At 41.8% G+C, this 18447-nt stretch overlaps 1 protein-coding gene across 5 annotated transcripts in view; it reads right to left on the minus strand.

Annotated features, from left to right (window-relative positions):
- The window catches only part of LOC126546880 (E3 ubiquitin-protein ligase COP1-like), a 63064-nt gene that overhangs the window by 29072 nt on the left and 15545 nt on the right, over positions 1 to 18447 (minus strand). For all 5 annotated transcript variants that reach the window (XM_055062948.1, XM_055062946.1, XM_055062949.1 and 2 more), the window contains exons 10-14: positions 16661 to 16787; positions 8766 to 8883; positions 8594 to 8654; positions 8428 to 8510; positions 8212 to 8320 (exon numbers count right to left, since the gene is read on the minus strand). In XM_055062948.1, the coding sequence (XP_054918923.1) occupies positions 8212 to 8320; positions 8428 to 8510; positions 8594 to 8654; positions 8766 to 8883; positions 16661 to 16787 (498 nt within the window). The remainder of the gene's footprint in view (positions 1 to 8211; positions 8321 to 8427; positions 8511 to 8593; positions 8655 to 8765; positions 8884 to 16660; positions 16788 to 18447) is intronic.

Raw genomic sequence — 18447 nt, forward strand, 5'->3', positions numbered from 1 at the left:
CCTTTCCCTTGCGTTTTTTTTTTTTTTTTTTTCCCACCAAAACTCTAAATGTATCTTGTTTATCTCAACTGCTGACCGGTCAACCCCTTTCCTGCCTTGGACGAGCTGGGTTCGTACATGGGTTTCCAGTAAAAACAGCCAGGGATGAGCTCAGCTCATCAGCAGTACTTTGTATTTTCTAACAATGCTGTAGATGAGCTCATTGTCTCGGTGCTTAGTCGTTCCTTTGGGAGATGGTAGCACACATTTAATGGGAAAGCACAAGCAGAACCAAATTTATTTTTTCTGAGGACGCAGAGCAAGTTGATAACTTGGGTCTTTAAAATAATTTGGCCATTCTTGGTGAGAATTTGAGATAATAGCGCAGCACTGAAGGGGTTAATGCTTCCATCTGCTTTGAATTCCAATGCTTCTGCATTACGACTCAGCATTACAATGTGCTGAGCCGCTTCTGGACTTTTGCTGCAGCAGACACATACCTCACCTTGTTGCAAATACTTGCTCCAGTATGCTTTTGTCCTCGGGCAGCCAACTGAGCCCTTAAATAGAAGCACAGTCCCTGATAGTGTTATCGTACAGATTTTATCTCCCGATTTCTTTCTTGCCACATTTGTAAATCCCCATGGGATTTCTTTCTTTCTATCTTTTGCATCCAATTTACCATTTCCGTTTCTCTCATTTTCAAGCTGTCTACTTGCACTACCAATTACCCTACATTTGGTTGCCAGTTTTCCCAACCTCTTCCTCCATTTCGTATCCACACCTTTGCAGTACAGATATTTGTGCACTTTAGCCACTTATTTCTTTTCATCCATGTTTCTGAGTATTTCTTATTCAAAACTAACTTTGTTCTGTGCTTCTCAGACTTCAAAAACAGCTCAACCCATGTCACCCTGCAATGCCTTATTTGTGGCTTTACCGTGGGCCCCCAATGCCAATCGGCCCAGTGACCTTTGGTTAACTTCCAACTACAACAAGATCTCCGATTTTAAGCAGAAAACGGCATTTGAAAATATTAGCACTAGCATCACTATGCCTTTCCAAATAACAGCATCCCCTCATAGTTAATTCAGCCCCAAAGTGCTCTATGTTTCATTATAGTCACAGTATGAAACTTCCCCTTCAACCCCAAATTATCTTGGTGCATGTTTGAGTAGGTCCTTCCTTCATTTACATAAATAAAGGAAAGGAACTGATAAATAGAATGGTAAACAAATTGATTGGACGATGCCACCTACTGGTGCCGAAAAACACCACTGTGTCGACACTATGGCCACCGCGATTTAACCCTGCCACACCCATGAAACCAAATGTACTCTGTTCAAAATCACATCAAGAAGCATTCAGTATATTTTGTATTTGGCCTAATTAGATCATTTTTAAATATTACCTGGCTAACTATTTATATATTGATTTAAAAGCTTGTTTCATAGTCTGAAAGCCTTAGGTCACCTTTGACAAAACACAAGATTTTATTGTTGGTAGCATGTAGTCTTCTGCACAATTTTTTTCCCTATGCTAAACCACACATTAATGAAAAAAAGCTCATGCGTGCCCGAGCAGTACAGCTGTAAATCATACCCATAGTCAACTAATGCTATGCCTGAAATGGATGAGGAGCCCTGCAATTGTTACATGTCACCTGCTTTGAAGGTTGTTGCTGTGTTTGTACAAGGAATTTTGTCTTGCCTGATGCTACAAATCAAAATCACACGACAGTTCCTGGTGTTGGGCTCAACTGTTGCCATTTAAACAAACTGTTGCGCGCAACTGATCAGCAGCAAGAGGTAGAACCAGTCCCTGGTAAATTCTTGGCACCCAGCTCTATAAACACAGTCTCAGGACAAGGCATCGTGCATGCTTAGCACAACTACAAGAAGCTTGACAGCAGCACTGCTAAGATACACAGGCAGTTTATTGCATCCTTCTCACTTAAATCTGTCAGCAATAACGGCACACTAAAGAGGAATGCTAAGTTAAGCTGTAATAAGCCCTCTTCATAATTTCAAAGTGTGCTTCTCTGCACTGCACACTTGTTCAACTAATAGCGGCACCGGTCAACATTCAAATGAAGACAAAGTGGTAGCTGCACATGATCAGGCTCATCTTTTGCACATGGTTTCATCACACAAGAAGCACCTACATTTTCCATGTCATGACTCATAAGACAAGCAAACTGCTCGTACACACTGTTCGCAAAAATCACTACATCACCATTAGCCCTTTCGCTGTCACGGACGTACCGGTACGTCATCGCGCTTCCCCCCCACAGTGTCACTGACGTACCGGTACGTTCTCTATCGTGCGTTCAAAATTTCGCGCCAGAGCGGAAAGCTGGCGCTCCTGGATTGGCCACGCTATCTGTTGACTCTTTCTACAAGTTCGTATATTCGCCCCGACCTGTGTTACTCCATGTATTGAAGAGTACGGCGCGACTGCCACTCCCCACTTTCTCTTTGCTGAGTGGCGCGGTGGCTCCGCGTTCGCTGGATCATGCGTCGCGCGCGTGTGGTTATGGGTTCAAGGGTTGTTCTGGCATCTCCGCTGGTTTGAAGGTTTTTATTTTTCTTCTGTTGGTGTGCCTGCTACGGCGCGTCAAGTTCAGGCGCACGTGCCATTGCCTCTCCGAAAAGAGTGGCTCGATTGCTGCTTTCGCTCTCTCGCCGCACCCTCGCTTCCGACTTGCAGCAGTAAACGTAAAGCCCTTCGAACTTTGTTTAGCCTTTTTCCATCTCCCTCTGTCTTCTTGATCGCGCAACGTCCCATTTCTCTCCGTTGTGCGGGCGACTGAAAGCGCATCCGTGCGCGCGGTTACTTTCGGATGGCTCAGCGCGCGGGACCTTCGTCTGCTCTTTGGAGCGGTGGCTCAATTCCGATTCAGAGTACGAGCTGAGCTCGGATTCGGACTCGGACAGAGTCGCATGCGAGGAAGAGGATTCCGCATCGTCAGATTCGGATGTTGAACGGATTTTATAGTCAGGCTGATGATGATGATGATGTTTACTAACAACAGCTGCAGAACACTGAAATGTGCATATTGCATTGACTATGTTATTTGTATACCAATCATAATCAAAAATAAATTGCTATGTTCATTCCCTGTTATGCTCGTTCCCTGAAACCAAGCCGACACTGGGGGTGCGTCACCGCCAGAAAGGTCCGACAGCGAAAGGGTTAGTTAAGCAAAGTGTTTCACAGGAAAGCTAGCTTTACAATTATGAAAAGGGTCTATAGTGGATTGCACTGCAAAAGCTAAGTGGCCACTCTTATAGTAACAAGACTCTTGGTAAGCCAGAAAAGACGCAAAAATGGATGACAAGTGGTGACGATGCACGAATGTCCTCGCACCAGATGGCCATAAAGTCATGGACTTGGACAGCATCTGCTCAAGTCTAGTTAATTGTTTTTCTGCAAAGAAGAACTACCCCGTATCCTAGAAGAATCAAAGGCTAGACGTAGTGGGTTTTGAGAACTCTGCCTGCTTCAAAATTACCCAAATACGAAAAATGATGAGGAGTAGTCAAACAAGGAATGTTGCTTTAAGCCAATGTTTCGACAAGGAGACTTGCCTTCGTGAGGACAAGTCCCCTTGTCGAAACGTTGGCTTAAAGCGACATTCCTTGTTTGACTACTCATTAGCAACAAGTATAACTTCTCGACTGTCTCGGGTACTTTGCATGCATCTCAATCCGAGGAGTCCGTGCATCGTATGTGATGCAAATATTGTCGTGCTAACAAAAACCTTCTGTCCCCTGACACAATACACTCAAAACATTACTAACAGTGTTGCTACTTTTAAAATCAAGGGATGATGGTGTGTATATACAAATGAGGTAGCACAGCCACAAGTGCAGGCAATGCATGGATGAAAACCTTCAGAAAAAGGTGGCCAACCCGAACCGAAAATGATATTTTCCTTCCAGTTTCATTCTGAAGTGCAAAAAATCGTACCCATTCCAGTTCAGTTCTGTTTAAGTACAAGTAAAATTTTTTTTTACAGTTTTCAGTTCAGTTACGGTTCAATACCCTCGTCAGGACCTCCCACTGACTGTCCTTATCTGAACGCATCTAAGTGCAATTTACCAATTCAGCCTGACTAAAGAATCATCTTTAGTGTTCCTTTAAAGGACTAAGGTGCTGTGGATGACTTTTGTGTAGATGACCATGCGTAGATGAGAACCATGTGCATGAAATGTTAAGCCAGTGCCACCACCTGCTAACAAGAAAAGCCACAGATTTGGTTAGGCCACAAGCCAAAAAGCAGCTACAGTGCAGCTAAGGAATGGACCATCTTTATAATCTCTGCAAGAACAATGCTTCCAGTGGGTAAGCCCAACTAATCTAAATTGGCCAGTTCTGCTGAAAATTAAAGAATAAGTACAGTGCACACCAGCTACAGTCATGCAACATAAATTTGTATAACAGCACAACACAAGAGCCATTACCTTACTAAATATGATAGAAATTAGAGCCCTATCACCATAAGCCACGATGCAATGATAGTGACATGCATTTTAATTTTAAAAACTTTGTAATATACATATATGTTTTTGTGCTTAGTGCAGCTTTTCTGTGCTCAAATTTTACTATACAAGATTGAATTTCCTCGTCTGCATCTTTAATGTACCACTTAGCATCCCTGATTACATGGTTCACCAAGAAAAAATGAAAGGTCATTATCTTATAAGCAAGCTATTAAATACACATAGACCAATTTCACTACCGCTCAGGAACTAAAGAAAATGGCATAGATACTAACGGGTGTAGCAAGGTGACTTGTGGGCTGGGCTGCTTCATGTTTCCCATTTCATCAATGCCAAACTGCTTTGCAATCTCACTAAAGGCAAGAAAGCAAAACAAAACTTTCACACAAACAGCAATCCCATCTATTTGCCCTGCCATACCCGTTATCCACGCTGTTTTCTTTAGTTGCTAAGTCAGATAAGCAACAATGGCAAGTTTATTGCAGACCAAAAAGAAAATTCAATCCTGTAACAAAATTTGAGTGAAAATGAAGCAGTGGTAGGTACAAACAAAATGTGGGGAAGTGCACTAACAACTGTGGCAATTTATACATATAACTAAATGATTCACTCAAGAACTGCATTCACATCACACAAGCATTGATTTTAATAGAGAAATATGTTTCTTTCCCTAACATTATAACTCTAGCTTTTCCTTTTTTTTTATTTATTTGCAAATGTATGTTACCCACAAACTGCATGCTTTGTAAAAATGGTGCCAAGATTTCTACAGATGACAGAAAAAGCAAAAAATGAGAAAGAGAAGAAGCACATCTAGGTAAGTGCACACCTTTGTTTCCACAGACCTGGTGACTCTCATAAGCAGACTCTACAGATGTGTCCAGGACTTTAGATTGGCAGAGGGTGATAGGGAAGATGCCACCATGACTATGGCATATGCCAGAAGAGCAGTGCAAATGAAAGTAAAATAATGAAGCAGCTCGTCATGCCAGGTAACATGCACAGCAAAAAGAACAAGCAGAGAGCATGCACAGCAGAATAATGAAAAGCCGAAAACCACCATTGCGCTCAACTACTGTGCCTCTTTTACTAGATGAATAAACATTTCACAAGTACAAAAAAAAAACATGCAACCGCAAGTCATCCAGATAGCAACTACTCAGAGAAACATTCAAGTGCCAGTGCAACTGCTTTATTGATTTTTACTACACCTTACAAAAAACTGAACGTGCAAATTAGTGGATCGAAAAAGCGATATCAGATTATCATTAGCACAAACGCATGAGAGGAAAAACAGGGGAAGCACATAAATGCTGTCACATCAAGAGCCTTTATGGTACAACTGTTTCAGGTTTCGTTATTAGGTGTAAAAAAAATTTTGCTCAATACATAGCAACACAACAAACATAACAGGCAACAGAACACTACAAAACACAACCAACAATACATATTCAACAATCATGTTAAAGCAGACAACATTAAAGAAATATTTTAAGGTTCTACTTGCTATTAGGCAGAACATTAGGCTTCTAGCATAGTTGTTAATAACCCCCCCCCCCCCCATTTCAACATTTCATTACACACTACGTGTCATTTCATCACTGTAGGTTTTTTTGAAGTTTGCGCATGTTTGCTGTCGTCGTATGCTGTCAAGCAAGTGTGTGCGTATGTGTCCGTGCATGCATGTGTGAGTTTAACAGCAAACTGCACAGAATTACTATTTAATTGCAGGAATTTTCAAAATATTAGTCAATGAATTTGTCAACACATATTTGTTCCCTTTGGCATGGCATGCCACACTGCAATCCACGGATGGCATGCAGTATACAGAGTCAAAGGGGCAATAGCGTGTCCTGCCCATGGCACCATTTTCTTGCATCACCGCATTCGGCAACTTTAAAGTGGTGTTTGCAGCACATTCAACTGTATTTTAACTGAATATGTTCTCGACATCATGAATGTGTACATCAGTTTCACGTGCATCTCAAATTCTAGTACACAGGTTGCGGTATTTACACAGCTACTTTCAGGTACACAAACTATGTTTAAGTAGTTCAGCATAGCCAACACCTGTTGCAAAGACTAAAAGAAATTGTACATGAAAGTAAAAAAATTTTTGCTGTTACCAAAAGCAAATCAATAAGGTATACTGTAGCATCTTTCTTTGTGAGGACACAATCACATATCCACAAATGCTCAGACGTAGACTTGTTTACATTCAAGAGATAAGCACAATGGTGCAGCAGACTGAAATGATGTGCATACACTTATTTTAAATTGGTGGCACCTAACAAGGAGACAAAGTAGAACACACAAGCTTACTATGACAGCATGTTCATGCAGAAATATGAAACATTTTATAGTGCCACCAGCATAAAGCATATGCAAGCACATCAGATGTCATTGCACTTGCACATTTGCCAATGTTTGTAATAATGGCACAACTCAGGTTCCCATATGGAACTCTGGAACTACAGCACACTTATAAACTGCTACACAGTGACTGCACACCACACACCAAAGTGATCATGCATAATGAGCATTCCACCGTCTTTTTTCTGTTTGCTTCAATTTATGCATATGGTGGGTGGCATAAACAGAACAAAACAGAACAAAGGAGTAACGGCTGAACTGTATCACTGCATAACCTCGCACTGCCAATGACAGGTGAAACTGGCATATGTGCAGCTACAACTGACAGTGGTGCGTATGCAAGATGTCCCAGCTAAGTTTAGCCAGAGCTTAAAAATATGCGAATGGTACGTAGCTGGACAGAACCAAGTTAATGTTGTTTGCCATCGCTTGGAGATACTCAAATTATTTTTTAATTCTGACTAATTAGATAATTACTTTTAATTAATCAACTTCTCAGATATAATGAGATTAACAGTGTCAATGAGAAAATTGTAGAGTGACATGAAAAACTCTCGATACAGCTTTCTGTTGCTCAGTACGTGTTACACAAAAGTTTTTTTCTGAGCGTGAAAGAAGCCCATAAATACACACAAAGTGCCTCGAATGGCCAGTCGTGCAGCAATTTCGTGTGTATTCGTGGGCTTCTTTCACGCTCGGAAAAACACTTTTATGTAACATGTACTGAGCAACAGAAAGCTGTATCGAGAGTTTTTCATGTCACTCTACAATTTTCTAATTGACACTGTTCATCTCATTATATCTCAGAAGTTGATTAATTAAAAGTAATTATCTAATTAGACAGAATAAAAAAATAATTTGAGTATCTCCAAGCGACGGCAAACACCATTACCTTGGTTCTGTACAGCTACGTGCCATTCGCATATTTTGAAACTCTGGCTAAAGTTAGGTGGGACACCCTGCATAAGGACCCTCTCTATACAATCAACTGCAGCTTGAATTCCACCACTGAATCTTCAATTAAAATTACAAGAACACCCTCAGTGCTGGTACTAATGACATTCCGACAGTGCTGCACACTTTCAAGAAAAACCTAGTTTACAGCACATAATGCCACAGTGCTTCACATTTTATCCTACTGTAAATGAACACACAATTTGGCCTTGAGTGTCAGTTCTAGACAGCTCTTTCATACTGCACAGCAATGCAGTTCAGCCGCTACTCTCATGTTCGTTTTACTTTGGAACAGACCTGCAAGCAAGTTTCTTTTTACCAACTGTAATTGCTGAACACCTGCAAGGTGCCAACAAGTTATCAGAGATGCCGTTCTGCACAAAATATGTACGAATCTCACCTGGTACATTTTCACCTTCTGTCCAGTAAAAGCATCCCAGATGGTCACAGTGCCTTCATAGTCACTAGAGGCCAGCATGCCCTTATGATATGAACTCCAACTGATGCAACTGGAAGTAAAGAACGTAGGGAACATGCCACAACAGTAGCAAAACACAAAAATGAGCAAAGGGATACACAGCAGTTACATTAAACTATGTTAAACAATGACACTTACCTTATCTTTGAATTGCACATCATCTCATTGACAGGGTAGTGGATGTCCACAATGTCCTGTATAACTGTGCCATACTCAAAGACCTGACAAAGAGGCACAACCAGAAATTCAGATTCTCACCAAGTTTCACAATGTAATTTACTAATATCTAGAAAAGTATCGATACCTTTATCTTCTTGGTGACCCCAGCTATGGCAAAAAACTCATTGTCCTTGTCAAATTCTATGCTGAAAAAAATAACACTAATGAATAAATAAATAAATAAATAAATAAAAACAGATCGGCATTAAAACTTAGAGATGCAGACCCTGTTGCTGCACGACACGCACAACACTTACCTGGAAACAATGCTGGTGCCATTGAGCAGATCAGTGGCATAGTTGAGTGTTGCCAAAGGGCGCATGCTGCTGTACCTTGTGAACTTTGAAAGGTTTTCTGTAAACTCCTTTAGGCCATCTGCAATGACACCGACAAAAAATTTTCAATAATTTTGCACAAAAAAACATTTTTTTACATAAGCTTCACACAAATATTGTCACAGGAAGGCAGTAAGCAGTAGTGTATATTACAATGACTGCACATATATAAAGTTTTGTGGAATTTTTAAAAATTTTGTGTATCAGATTGCATAATTCTTGTCCTTAAGCTGGATTATTCGAAGAGGTGGACATTACTAGCATGAGTAATCAAAACACACATACAACAAACAAGAATCTACTAATTAGCTTTTTAAATTAATTATTTTATGGCACATAGTGCAATTTACAAATATTAGCCGGTGAGTTTGCAAGACATATCCACTTAAAATGAATCTCCAGGATGATACCAGTTTTGACATATTTCCCAAAATGTGGCACAAAATACATGAACGTTCCAGTTACTTTTGTGCTTCAATGCATAAAAGAGCATTTTGTTTAAAAACTAAGTGAAACAACAGTACATTTAAAAGGCAAGTTGGATGGTGCATATCTCGAAACTGGTGTCATTCTGGAAATTCATTGCAAGTGGATATGCCTTGCAAGCTCACCGACTAAAATTTTTAAACTACAATATGTGCCAGAAAGTAATTAATTAAAAAAGTTAATTAGTGAATTCTTGTTTGTTGTATATGTGTTTTGATTTTTCATGCCAGTAATGCCCGTTTCTTCGAATAATCCACCTCAAGGACTAGAATTGTTATCTGCAACAAGCAATTTTGAAACATTCTGGAAAACTTAAAAGATGACCCCCGCGTATATATAAATAAATAAATTTTTATATATATATATATATATATATATATACCCCAGAAAAGTGGATGGGAAAATGGTGCTGCGGTAGCTCAACTGGTAAGAGCTTGGACGCGTGCTGCGAAGACGTGTGTTCGTATCCCACATGCAGCCAGTTTCTTTTCATCCACTTTCATTTCCATTAATTTATCATTTCTTTAATTCAATCAATAAGTGCAAGTAATTTCCCCTATATCATCCTTGGTGTCTTTGCTTGTTGGCTTCTTATGATATGATTAATAAAAATCGGGCCCCTTGGTTTCCTTTCTTCTCGTTCATTACATAGTGAGGGTTTTGAATCCGGCAGCATTGATGCCTTCAGTAGTATGTGTGGGTTTATTGACCAGTTGCCTTCACCCATAAAGGTCAGACATGTGACGCCTGTGGCATAAAGAATGTTCCACATCCGCCGCCAAGGCTTGTGAGTGGTGGCACTGGCTAACACTCCCAGGGTTAGTTCAAGTAGATAAACAAATGCCCCAGAAAAGTGGATGATAAAACGGCACCGGGGTAGCTCAGTTGGCAAGAGCATCGCATGCGTAATGGAAACACATGGGTTCATATCCCACCTGCAGCCAGTTGTTTTTTCATCCACCTTCAATTCCATTTACTTATCATTTCTTTAACTGAAATAGTAAGTACAAGTAATTTCGCCTATTCTGCTCTTGGTGTGTTTGTTTGTTGGTTTATGATACGACTAATAAAAGTCGGGCCCCTCGATCTCCTTTCTTCTCGTTCATATGTATATAGTACCTTTTGGCATCAAATGAAACATGAACAGTAGAGCGCATGGCCCAAGTATAAGCGAAGGTATAGTGCACGCCGTATAGCCGTCACCATTGACAGGCACGCACATCCAGTTTGGCCGCACTATGCGATTCCCCCTATTAGCCCCGAGAACGAACTACAGGGGCGCTGCGAGCGCCGCTCGCGTGACGTCAGGGCAAGGACTCGCGGCTGTCGTCTGCTACAGTTCGGGCGTTGTCCGGGCACTTTCTGCGGTGTTTTCGTTTGTTCGCCCTCCTTTTCTCTGCTTGTATACTTATGGTGGTCGTCTCAAATATATTTTTACGGCGTCTTCCTTTGCGAACATTTATTCAAAGAGCTAATTTCTTAGACAACAATGCAGCTCTCAAAGGCAACGCTACAGTGCCAGCCGAAGGAGCGCAGATCAGCCCATTGCGGGTTTTTTATGCGCGGATGGACAATCGCAAAAACATAGCATATAAGAATCCAGTTATGATACCATACCTGCCGCGGTGCAACAAGTATGTCACAAACGCTGGCTATATACGACTTCTACAACAGTTACATTGATTTTAATCCGCTAAAACAGGTTTGCTCACGACAAGTAGTTCATGATATAATATCGAATTTTTGCATTTCTTTACAGAAACGCTCGGCAGTAACACGGGGACTTAACTAATACTACAGTTTAGATTCTACAAGCACCACTTGCTTCTTTAACTGCTTGTCAACATTAGGCGGTTCTTCACATGTTTATTTTAAGCGGCGGAAATTTGAAGTAAAGTTAATGAAGGCTTACAGCTATTTACAGACTGCAAATAGGAATGTACCAATATATATTCCCTTTTCCGTGCTACACGTTCAACTGACTTGAGAAATTTACTGGTGCTTGTTGCTTGAGGAATATACATGAGGAATCTTTTTGGCGAACTGAGACAGGCTGCTCGGCCCAAATTTTTTAGTGAAATATGCCTGTTGGACCGCATGGCTACAGCCAGAAAGAAGTCGAAGCGTCAATCATTAGTAGTATGGGACATATTGAAGATATCAAAATTCCCCGGTGGAGGGTCAGAAATCAAGTGAAAGTATATGCAAGGCTTGTGGTGCTTTCTCTAAGAATGTTTGCCATTGGATTGGAGCAAACTTTCCTGCAGTTGGGCAAGGTTCTCTTTTATGTATCGACGAAGCGAATAGTTATCCGTTTGTATAATTAAAGAACGCTGGATCGAGACATGGTGAGACAGAAGGTGCTTGAATTTTCGTTTTCTAAGCAATCTAAGCTGCGCTGTAGTAGCTCGAGAATACTTTAGCCATTCCAGTTGGCGCTGTACAAGAAACCTTTATGGTTTCAATTCGAAGTTGTAGTGAACTGATGGGTTTCGCGAACATAGCGTGCCTCGCCATACCGACAGTCGGTTGCTACCGTTACGTGATCAGGGGTGTGCCATATTGTCGATAAAGGCTACTGAGGGCCAATATGAAACATTTCATCACTTGCAATTGGTTGGCTCTCGATCTTAACAACGAAACTTTTCTCTCAGGTGATTGCTACTATGGTGTTTGTGAATTAACTATGTAAATACTCTACATGACGCGCCGTCGTGTTAGCAGCCATAAGCAATTCGTTTTTTGGAGGCCTGTTTCAGAGGGGGATGAATGTAGCAGATAGCTTTTTCATAAGAAATGCGCGCCTAACTATATTTTTACGCATTAATGAATGACCATTTTTTAATAGAACAACGCACCAAAGTAATAAGAATCATGATGACAGCTTCACTGGGCAGTGCCTTTCTAACACGGATAACATGCTGATGCCAATTACCAAGATTTTTCTTCCATGTAAAATGCACTGTCTCTTATAACTAAATACTAAGGGAATGTTAAGTGTTCAGCGAGGCATCATACACAACTTCGCGTGTTGAATTTGCAGACATTCCTTTTACGCAAAGTTTATGGACAGACACGGCTCATATATCCATTGCAATGCCAGTAGACTCCTTCAACGCTACGTAGCTTGCGATATCCAGGCCGCAAATTTTATTGACTCATGCGCTTTAGGAGAAGGAACTGTGGTTCAGCCATGGCAGCAGAAAGAAGCCGACATTTCGTTCAATAAGCACGGCTCGAGCCACCCATACTCCAAGCATACACGAAGGGAACGAGCGCGCGCGGCAGCCGAGCGAGCCGAACGAGCGGCGTCCTGGCCGTGACGTCACTCGCGAGAGGGCGCCACTCGTAATTCTCGCCGCTAATAGATATTTTCACTTCTGTTCTGTCAAACGGCCAAACACACTCAGCACGCCTATGCTGGCCACCGTTACGGCTGCCAGCAATAGCGCACTGCGCAAGTTTGCCAATCAAAATCACATGAGCGAATCTATCTGTAACCATGACGGTGCAAACAGCACCTCGCGCTCCGCTGTTCGCGATTCATTTGACACCAATAGCACTTATGGTTTTGGCGAACTGTGCAACAATACTTGCCATAAACTGCAACGTTTTAGCTTCTGTTTTCTTTCATTTTTTTTTATTTTCTCCCTTTCAAATATAAGAACCAGAACAGAATCAAAGATATCGCACTATAGGGGGGATCGCGCAGTGCAGCCAAACTGGAAGTGCACACCTGTCGATGGTCATGACTGGAACGGCGTGCACTATACTTTCACTTATGCTTGGGCCATGCGCTCCACTGTTCAAGTTTCATTTGACACTGATAGTACATACTGCAATGCGGCAACATCCATAATACATTTGTATAAACAGTCACAGACAGTATTACAGCTCAGAGAAATACTAAAAGGAACTGCAAACAGGGCTCCATACAAGGGTGCGTGTCCACCAATTGTGACAAGTCTTTCAAATCATGGAATAATTATCTTAGCCCTTCCCGTGCTCCAACATTTTCACTGACTTTCAGAATTTTCGTCTGCTGGCTATCAATTGTGCTCTTTTGGCAAGAAGAGGCCAGCACACAGCCTGCATGCTTGTATTACTTTGTTCTTCTGGATCAGTTCAAATTTACATAGTGTCCACAGCTACACACTTAAATTTTATGTTGTTGCACATTCACTGAGGTAGCACACAGGCGGAATGTCTGGGCATGTCTTGGCAATTACAAGGCACGAGAGGTGCATAGATTCTGCTTTGCTAAGTACAACACCACAAATCCCATCCACTTGAAAAAGCGGAAAGTCTCTGCCCAACAACAAGTAAAGCAAAAAAATGAACTTGTCTGAAGCAAATAACTTCAGAATCACACTCTGAGTGTACATCAGTTGTAGTCACAGTCAGAGAGCTTGCTATTGGAAAATAATGGCATGAAGGTCATACTAAAACTTTCAGTAATAGAATGAGGCCAGCAAACTAACACAAGACTGATAAATGTCACTCAAGTGAAAATTCCAATAGAAAAACAAGTAGCCTATGAGGTTATTGACAAATAATAGCCTATTTCTTTGAAAATAATAAATCAACCAGTAAAAAAAAAAAAAAAACACGGCATTTGCAACAGGACCAATTTTTTTGCTCAACAGAATTGGACTCATTAGGACACATTGGCCCCAATTGACTACACTACAGAATTTGCCTTTTTTATTGATCATCGGGAGTTTTGAACGGTACAACAGAGGCCAAGAACAGGAGGGGATGATGCACACAGTGCTATGTCCATATTCTTCTGTCCTTGTCCTGGGTTGCGCCGTTCGAAATTTCCAGCTGTTCTCTAGATCTTATATGCCCTAAAAAAATAATTGAATTGTAGGGTTTTACATGCCAAAACGACATAATCATGAGGCACGTCGTAGCGGGGGACTCCAGATTAATTTTGACAACCTGGGGTTTTTTAATGTGCACCCAATGCCATGGTACCACGAGCATTCTTGCATTTCACCTCCACTGAAATGCAGCTGCTACGGCCAGGATTTGATCCCACGCCCTCAGTTTTAGCTGCACAACAACAAAGCCACTACCCCACCACGGTGGGTGCTTATGTGCCCCGAAGGTTAGAACGGAACTGCACAATGGCACGCTTCCTTCAACGCTAAAGGACATTGTACAAATTATCTATTGATGAATGCTGCACATAATTCACAATCCCTCAGCTCTGCGGGGCTTATTCTGTTCTGCATGCTAGCCCAGATATCTGCAGAGAGACTATGCACGGTGTCCGACATTGCTTTTGAAGTCAGCTCTTGCTTAATGTCAGAGAATGACTATTTAAAAAGAGAGTCCTTCCTGTTGTTTAATGCGCTCACATTCTTAGGGTTCTTCACACACTTTCCAGGAGCTATCCATCTGTCTATGTATGTTTGTATCTATGCATTTATGAATGTTTGTATCTAACCGTTTTTCCGCCTACCTAGGTCACTGGGTGGTCTGTGGTCGAATGGTTAGCGCATCGGGCTGCTGTGCTGAAATAACAGGCTTCGAAACCAACAACTGGATCAACTTGGGCCACTGAGTATGTGCCAATGTTTGCATATGTGCACCGTCGGCACATATGTCGGCGTGAAAAAGCTTCAACGAAGCTTTTTCACGCCGACATAGGGCACTGTAGATGCGGGACTGGCTAGGCACTGCTGTTCGAAGAAACTCTTTGACGCCAACTTGGAGCACTGGGTATGTGCCACTCAGTCTGTGCTGGTCTTCAATGAACCTCTCTGATGCCAACTTGGGCCAGTGGGTATATGCCAGTAGGTGTTGCATGCCACTCTTCAATGAACTCCTTCGACGCCTACTTGGATAACTAGGTATATACCATTGGGAATGTGCCGCTCTACAATGACAAAAAAGACCTCTAAAATTTCTTCGATGCTGAGCGAAATCGAAGCTACATCATAAGGGTTCTTCAAGAATAGCAACTGGACGCATTAGCAGGCTGCGCCACAAATGCACCAAGTATGAGCTGCTTTCAATGAACACCTTTCACACCAATGATTTGGAGAGCTGTGCTGTGAATGCACTGTGTATGTGCCGCTCATCAATGAACGCCTTGCCAACTTGGGTCACTGAGTATGTGCCACAGAGTGTGCAGCAAACAAGTAAACAATTCTCAGTAGTTTCAGGCACCGTCGCGCCACACTTCTCGTCCCAGAGGCCACACACAGACTTTTCAGCAGCACTGCTAGATGGTACAGCATGTCCAGAAAGAAGTGTGAGAAAGGAGTCCAGTTGACACGACTCATTTCTCAGCATTCGTACGCACCCATGCACCGTGTATTTCAGATGCCACCCCAGGCTTCGCAGTGGCAGCACTAGATGGTGCAGAGTATTCCTTGGGTAACGTGATAGAGGAATCCTGCTGCAGTACACACTTCATACATGACTCGTTTCAATGGTGGCAATACATTGTGTGGCTATATTGATTCAATGCTAATTCATTACCATCGACAGTCATCGTGAGATGGGTTCTGTCGCAAAATTTTTTTTTGTCTGTAGAACATCAGATGCTATGTTCTATGAGAACCAAGCATCTTAAGCTTGCTGCTGAGAGGAACGATTGAAGACATTGCACACCACTAGACACCACAGAACATTATGAACTAGATGAAGCTATGTGGGACATGGATATTTATGCTCACATATCATCACCAGTTTAACTGCACCTCTTTAAATTGAATAAGTTTGATTTATGTTTCCCTATTTTACTTTTTATACCCATGAAAAGAAACAATTTTTTCTTTCAAATTTTTAGGCTTTACCCCAAGCCTTTGCAACTATAATATGACCAGTATGACTGCACACAACCAAGTTAGTTAGCAAAATATATGCAAGTTTACAAGTTTCATGAAACAAACTGTGACATAGCATCTAACAAGGATTCTAACAAAATTGTACTTGAACATAATGCACACAAACTCACAAGTCAATGAATATGTTCAAAACAGCTGCAAAGTTATCAGGAGCCCATCGCATACTCTTCATCCTACAAGAAGTGTGAATTAGCGCAAAGCTAGCATTAGCACATAAAAGACATGTTGGCCATTCAGAAGCACAATACATTCATAGATGACCATATGCCCCGTGCTGGCAAAAATTCCAGACTGTTCCTCATAAACATTTGCAAAAAATAGTCTCACTGTCGCTTACAATAACAAGCCAGCTATGCCCTGGTTCTTATGAAAAGGCTGTTGGTGTGAAAAGTGACAACCTATTGCTAAGTGATCAATAAAGTGCCCATTGATATGCCTGCACTATAAAGTTGCCAGATGAAGACCGACCAGCAGATGTGGAGTTGAGGCTCTTTGTCCGCGCTGTGAGGTAGCAGTCTTCCAAGTCATCGAAGTGCAGGTGGACACGTTTCCGGCGGGATGCCAAAGTGGTCTGCACCCACTGTGGCTTGCTTCCCTGATCACAAATAAGGCAAAAGTCGCACACACATGCAACTGAGTAAAATTGACAGAGTGAATTAATTGTGCACTCAAGCTCCTAAATGTTGAAACAGAAATTAAAACAATATAACACACTGGAAAATATAAGCGACGTTGTGAGAGCATGCTACTAAATTTGTAGAAGCATTGTGAAAATGTCACGTATACACAACAGCAGAAGCCAGTGGTGCTTTTCAGATTGAATCATACAATCAAATATTTTTCTCGATCCTGTCACCTGCCCAACTAAGTTTCAACCCAATTCCATTGGTACTCAGTCGGTTGAATCTCTTACACAATGCTCTATACATGCACTGTAACCCCAACAGTTCAGACACTTGCCACTCTTGTAGTGCTGCCGATCCCACAGGCAATCAGTGTACTTGTTGCCGACTGTTGGGAGGTCATTGTATTGTTACTAGCGTGTAGTGGAGACGTGGAAACAAACCCTGGCCCTCAAACGCAGGAACTGCTTTTACAGCTGATAGAAGGGCAAAGGGAAATCAAAGCAGAAATAACGGAAATGAAACAAAAATGGTTAGTGCTGAAATGGCTTTGGCCCAGATACCTGCACTGGTAAAAAGGGTAGAAGTTACTGAAACAGAACTGTTAACTCTGCGATCCACTGTGGCGAAACTGATAAAAAAGGTTGACCAAATAGAGAATCACAGCAGAAGTAATAACATTGTGATCAGAGGCATTCCAGATGCGCAGAATGAGACAGAACAAACTTTGAAGCAGGAGGTTGTAGTGGGAATTCTGCAGGGGAAATAATCTATTAGTTACAAGTGTCGAACGTATACATCGAATTGGAAAACCTTCTTCAAACAGACCAAGACCCATCATTATGTGCCTGGGAAGCCTCACAGAAAAAAAGGACGTACTGCGCAATCGCAATAAGCTCAGGGGCACGAATATTTTCATCAATGAGGACTTCTCGCATGATGTAAGAAGGAAAAGACAATGCCTTTGGAACAGCGCATTGGAAAACAGAAAAAGAAAAGAGAAGGTCGCACTTGTGTATGATAAAATGAAGATAAACGGAGTGATGTACGCATGGGATGAAGCCTCAAACCAACACTATAGGGTGACTGACAGCCCGTCTAATACAGGTGCAAGAACCACTGCTTCCTTAAATGACTGACATGCGCATCCGGGCAAGCTTCGGCTACTGAACGTCAATGCCCGTAGCCTTGTTAATAAGGCTGTAGACCTGCAGCACGTTTTGCTTGAGCATCACCCAGATATAGTATTTGTAACAGAAACGTGGCTACATGAGGGTGTCCGGGATTGTGAAATATGTCCTCCGGGATATAACATTATCAGAAATGACCGCAGTAGCAGGGGTGGGGGCGTTGCCATCTTTCTGGAATGCAGCCTTAAATACATGGTCCTTTGCAAACCGTCCGACATTGAAGCAATATGTTGCAAAATTCTTGGACGCCCTGACTTGATTGTGGGATGCGTATATCACACTCCGGCAAGTACTGCCGCTAGTACTGGTGCACTGAATAAGAAACTGCATGATTTACACGTTCAGAACAAAAACGTTATCATAGCGGGTGATTTCGATGTTCCAGACATTGAATATGACAAAATGGAAACGGGTACGCGAGACCGCGATGCAGCTTCAGCAA

The sequence above is a fragment of the Dermacentor andersoni genome, chromosome 1, assembly GCF_023375885.2.
Source record: "Dermacentor andersoni chromosome 1, qqDerAnde1_hic_scaffold, whole genome shotgun sequence".
Taxonomy (NCBI): Eukaryota; Metazoa; Arthropoda; class Arachnida; order Ixodida; family Ixodidae; genus Dermacentor; species Dermacentor andersoni.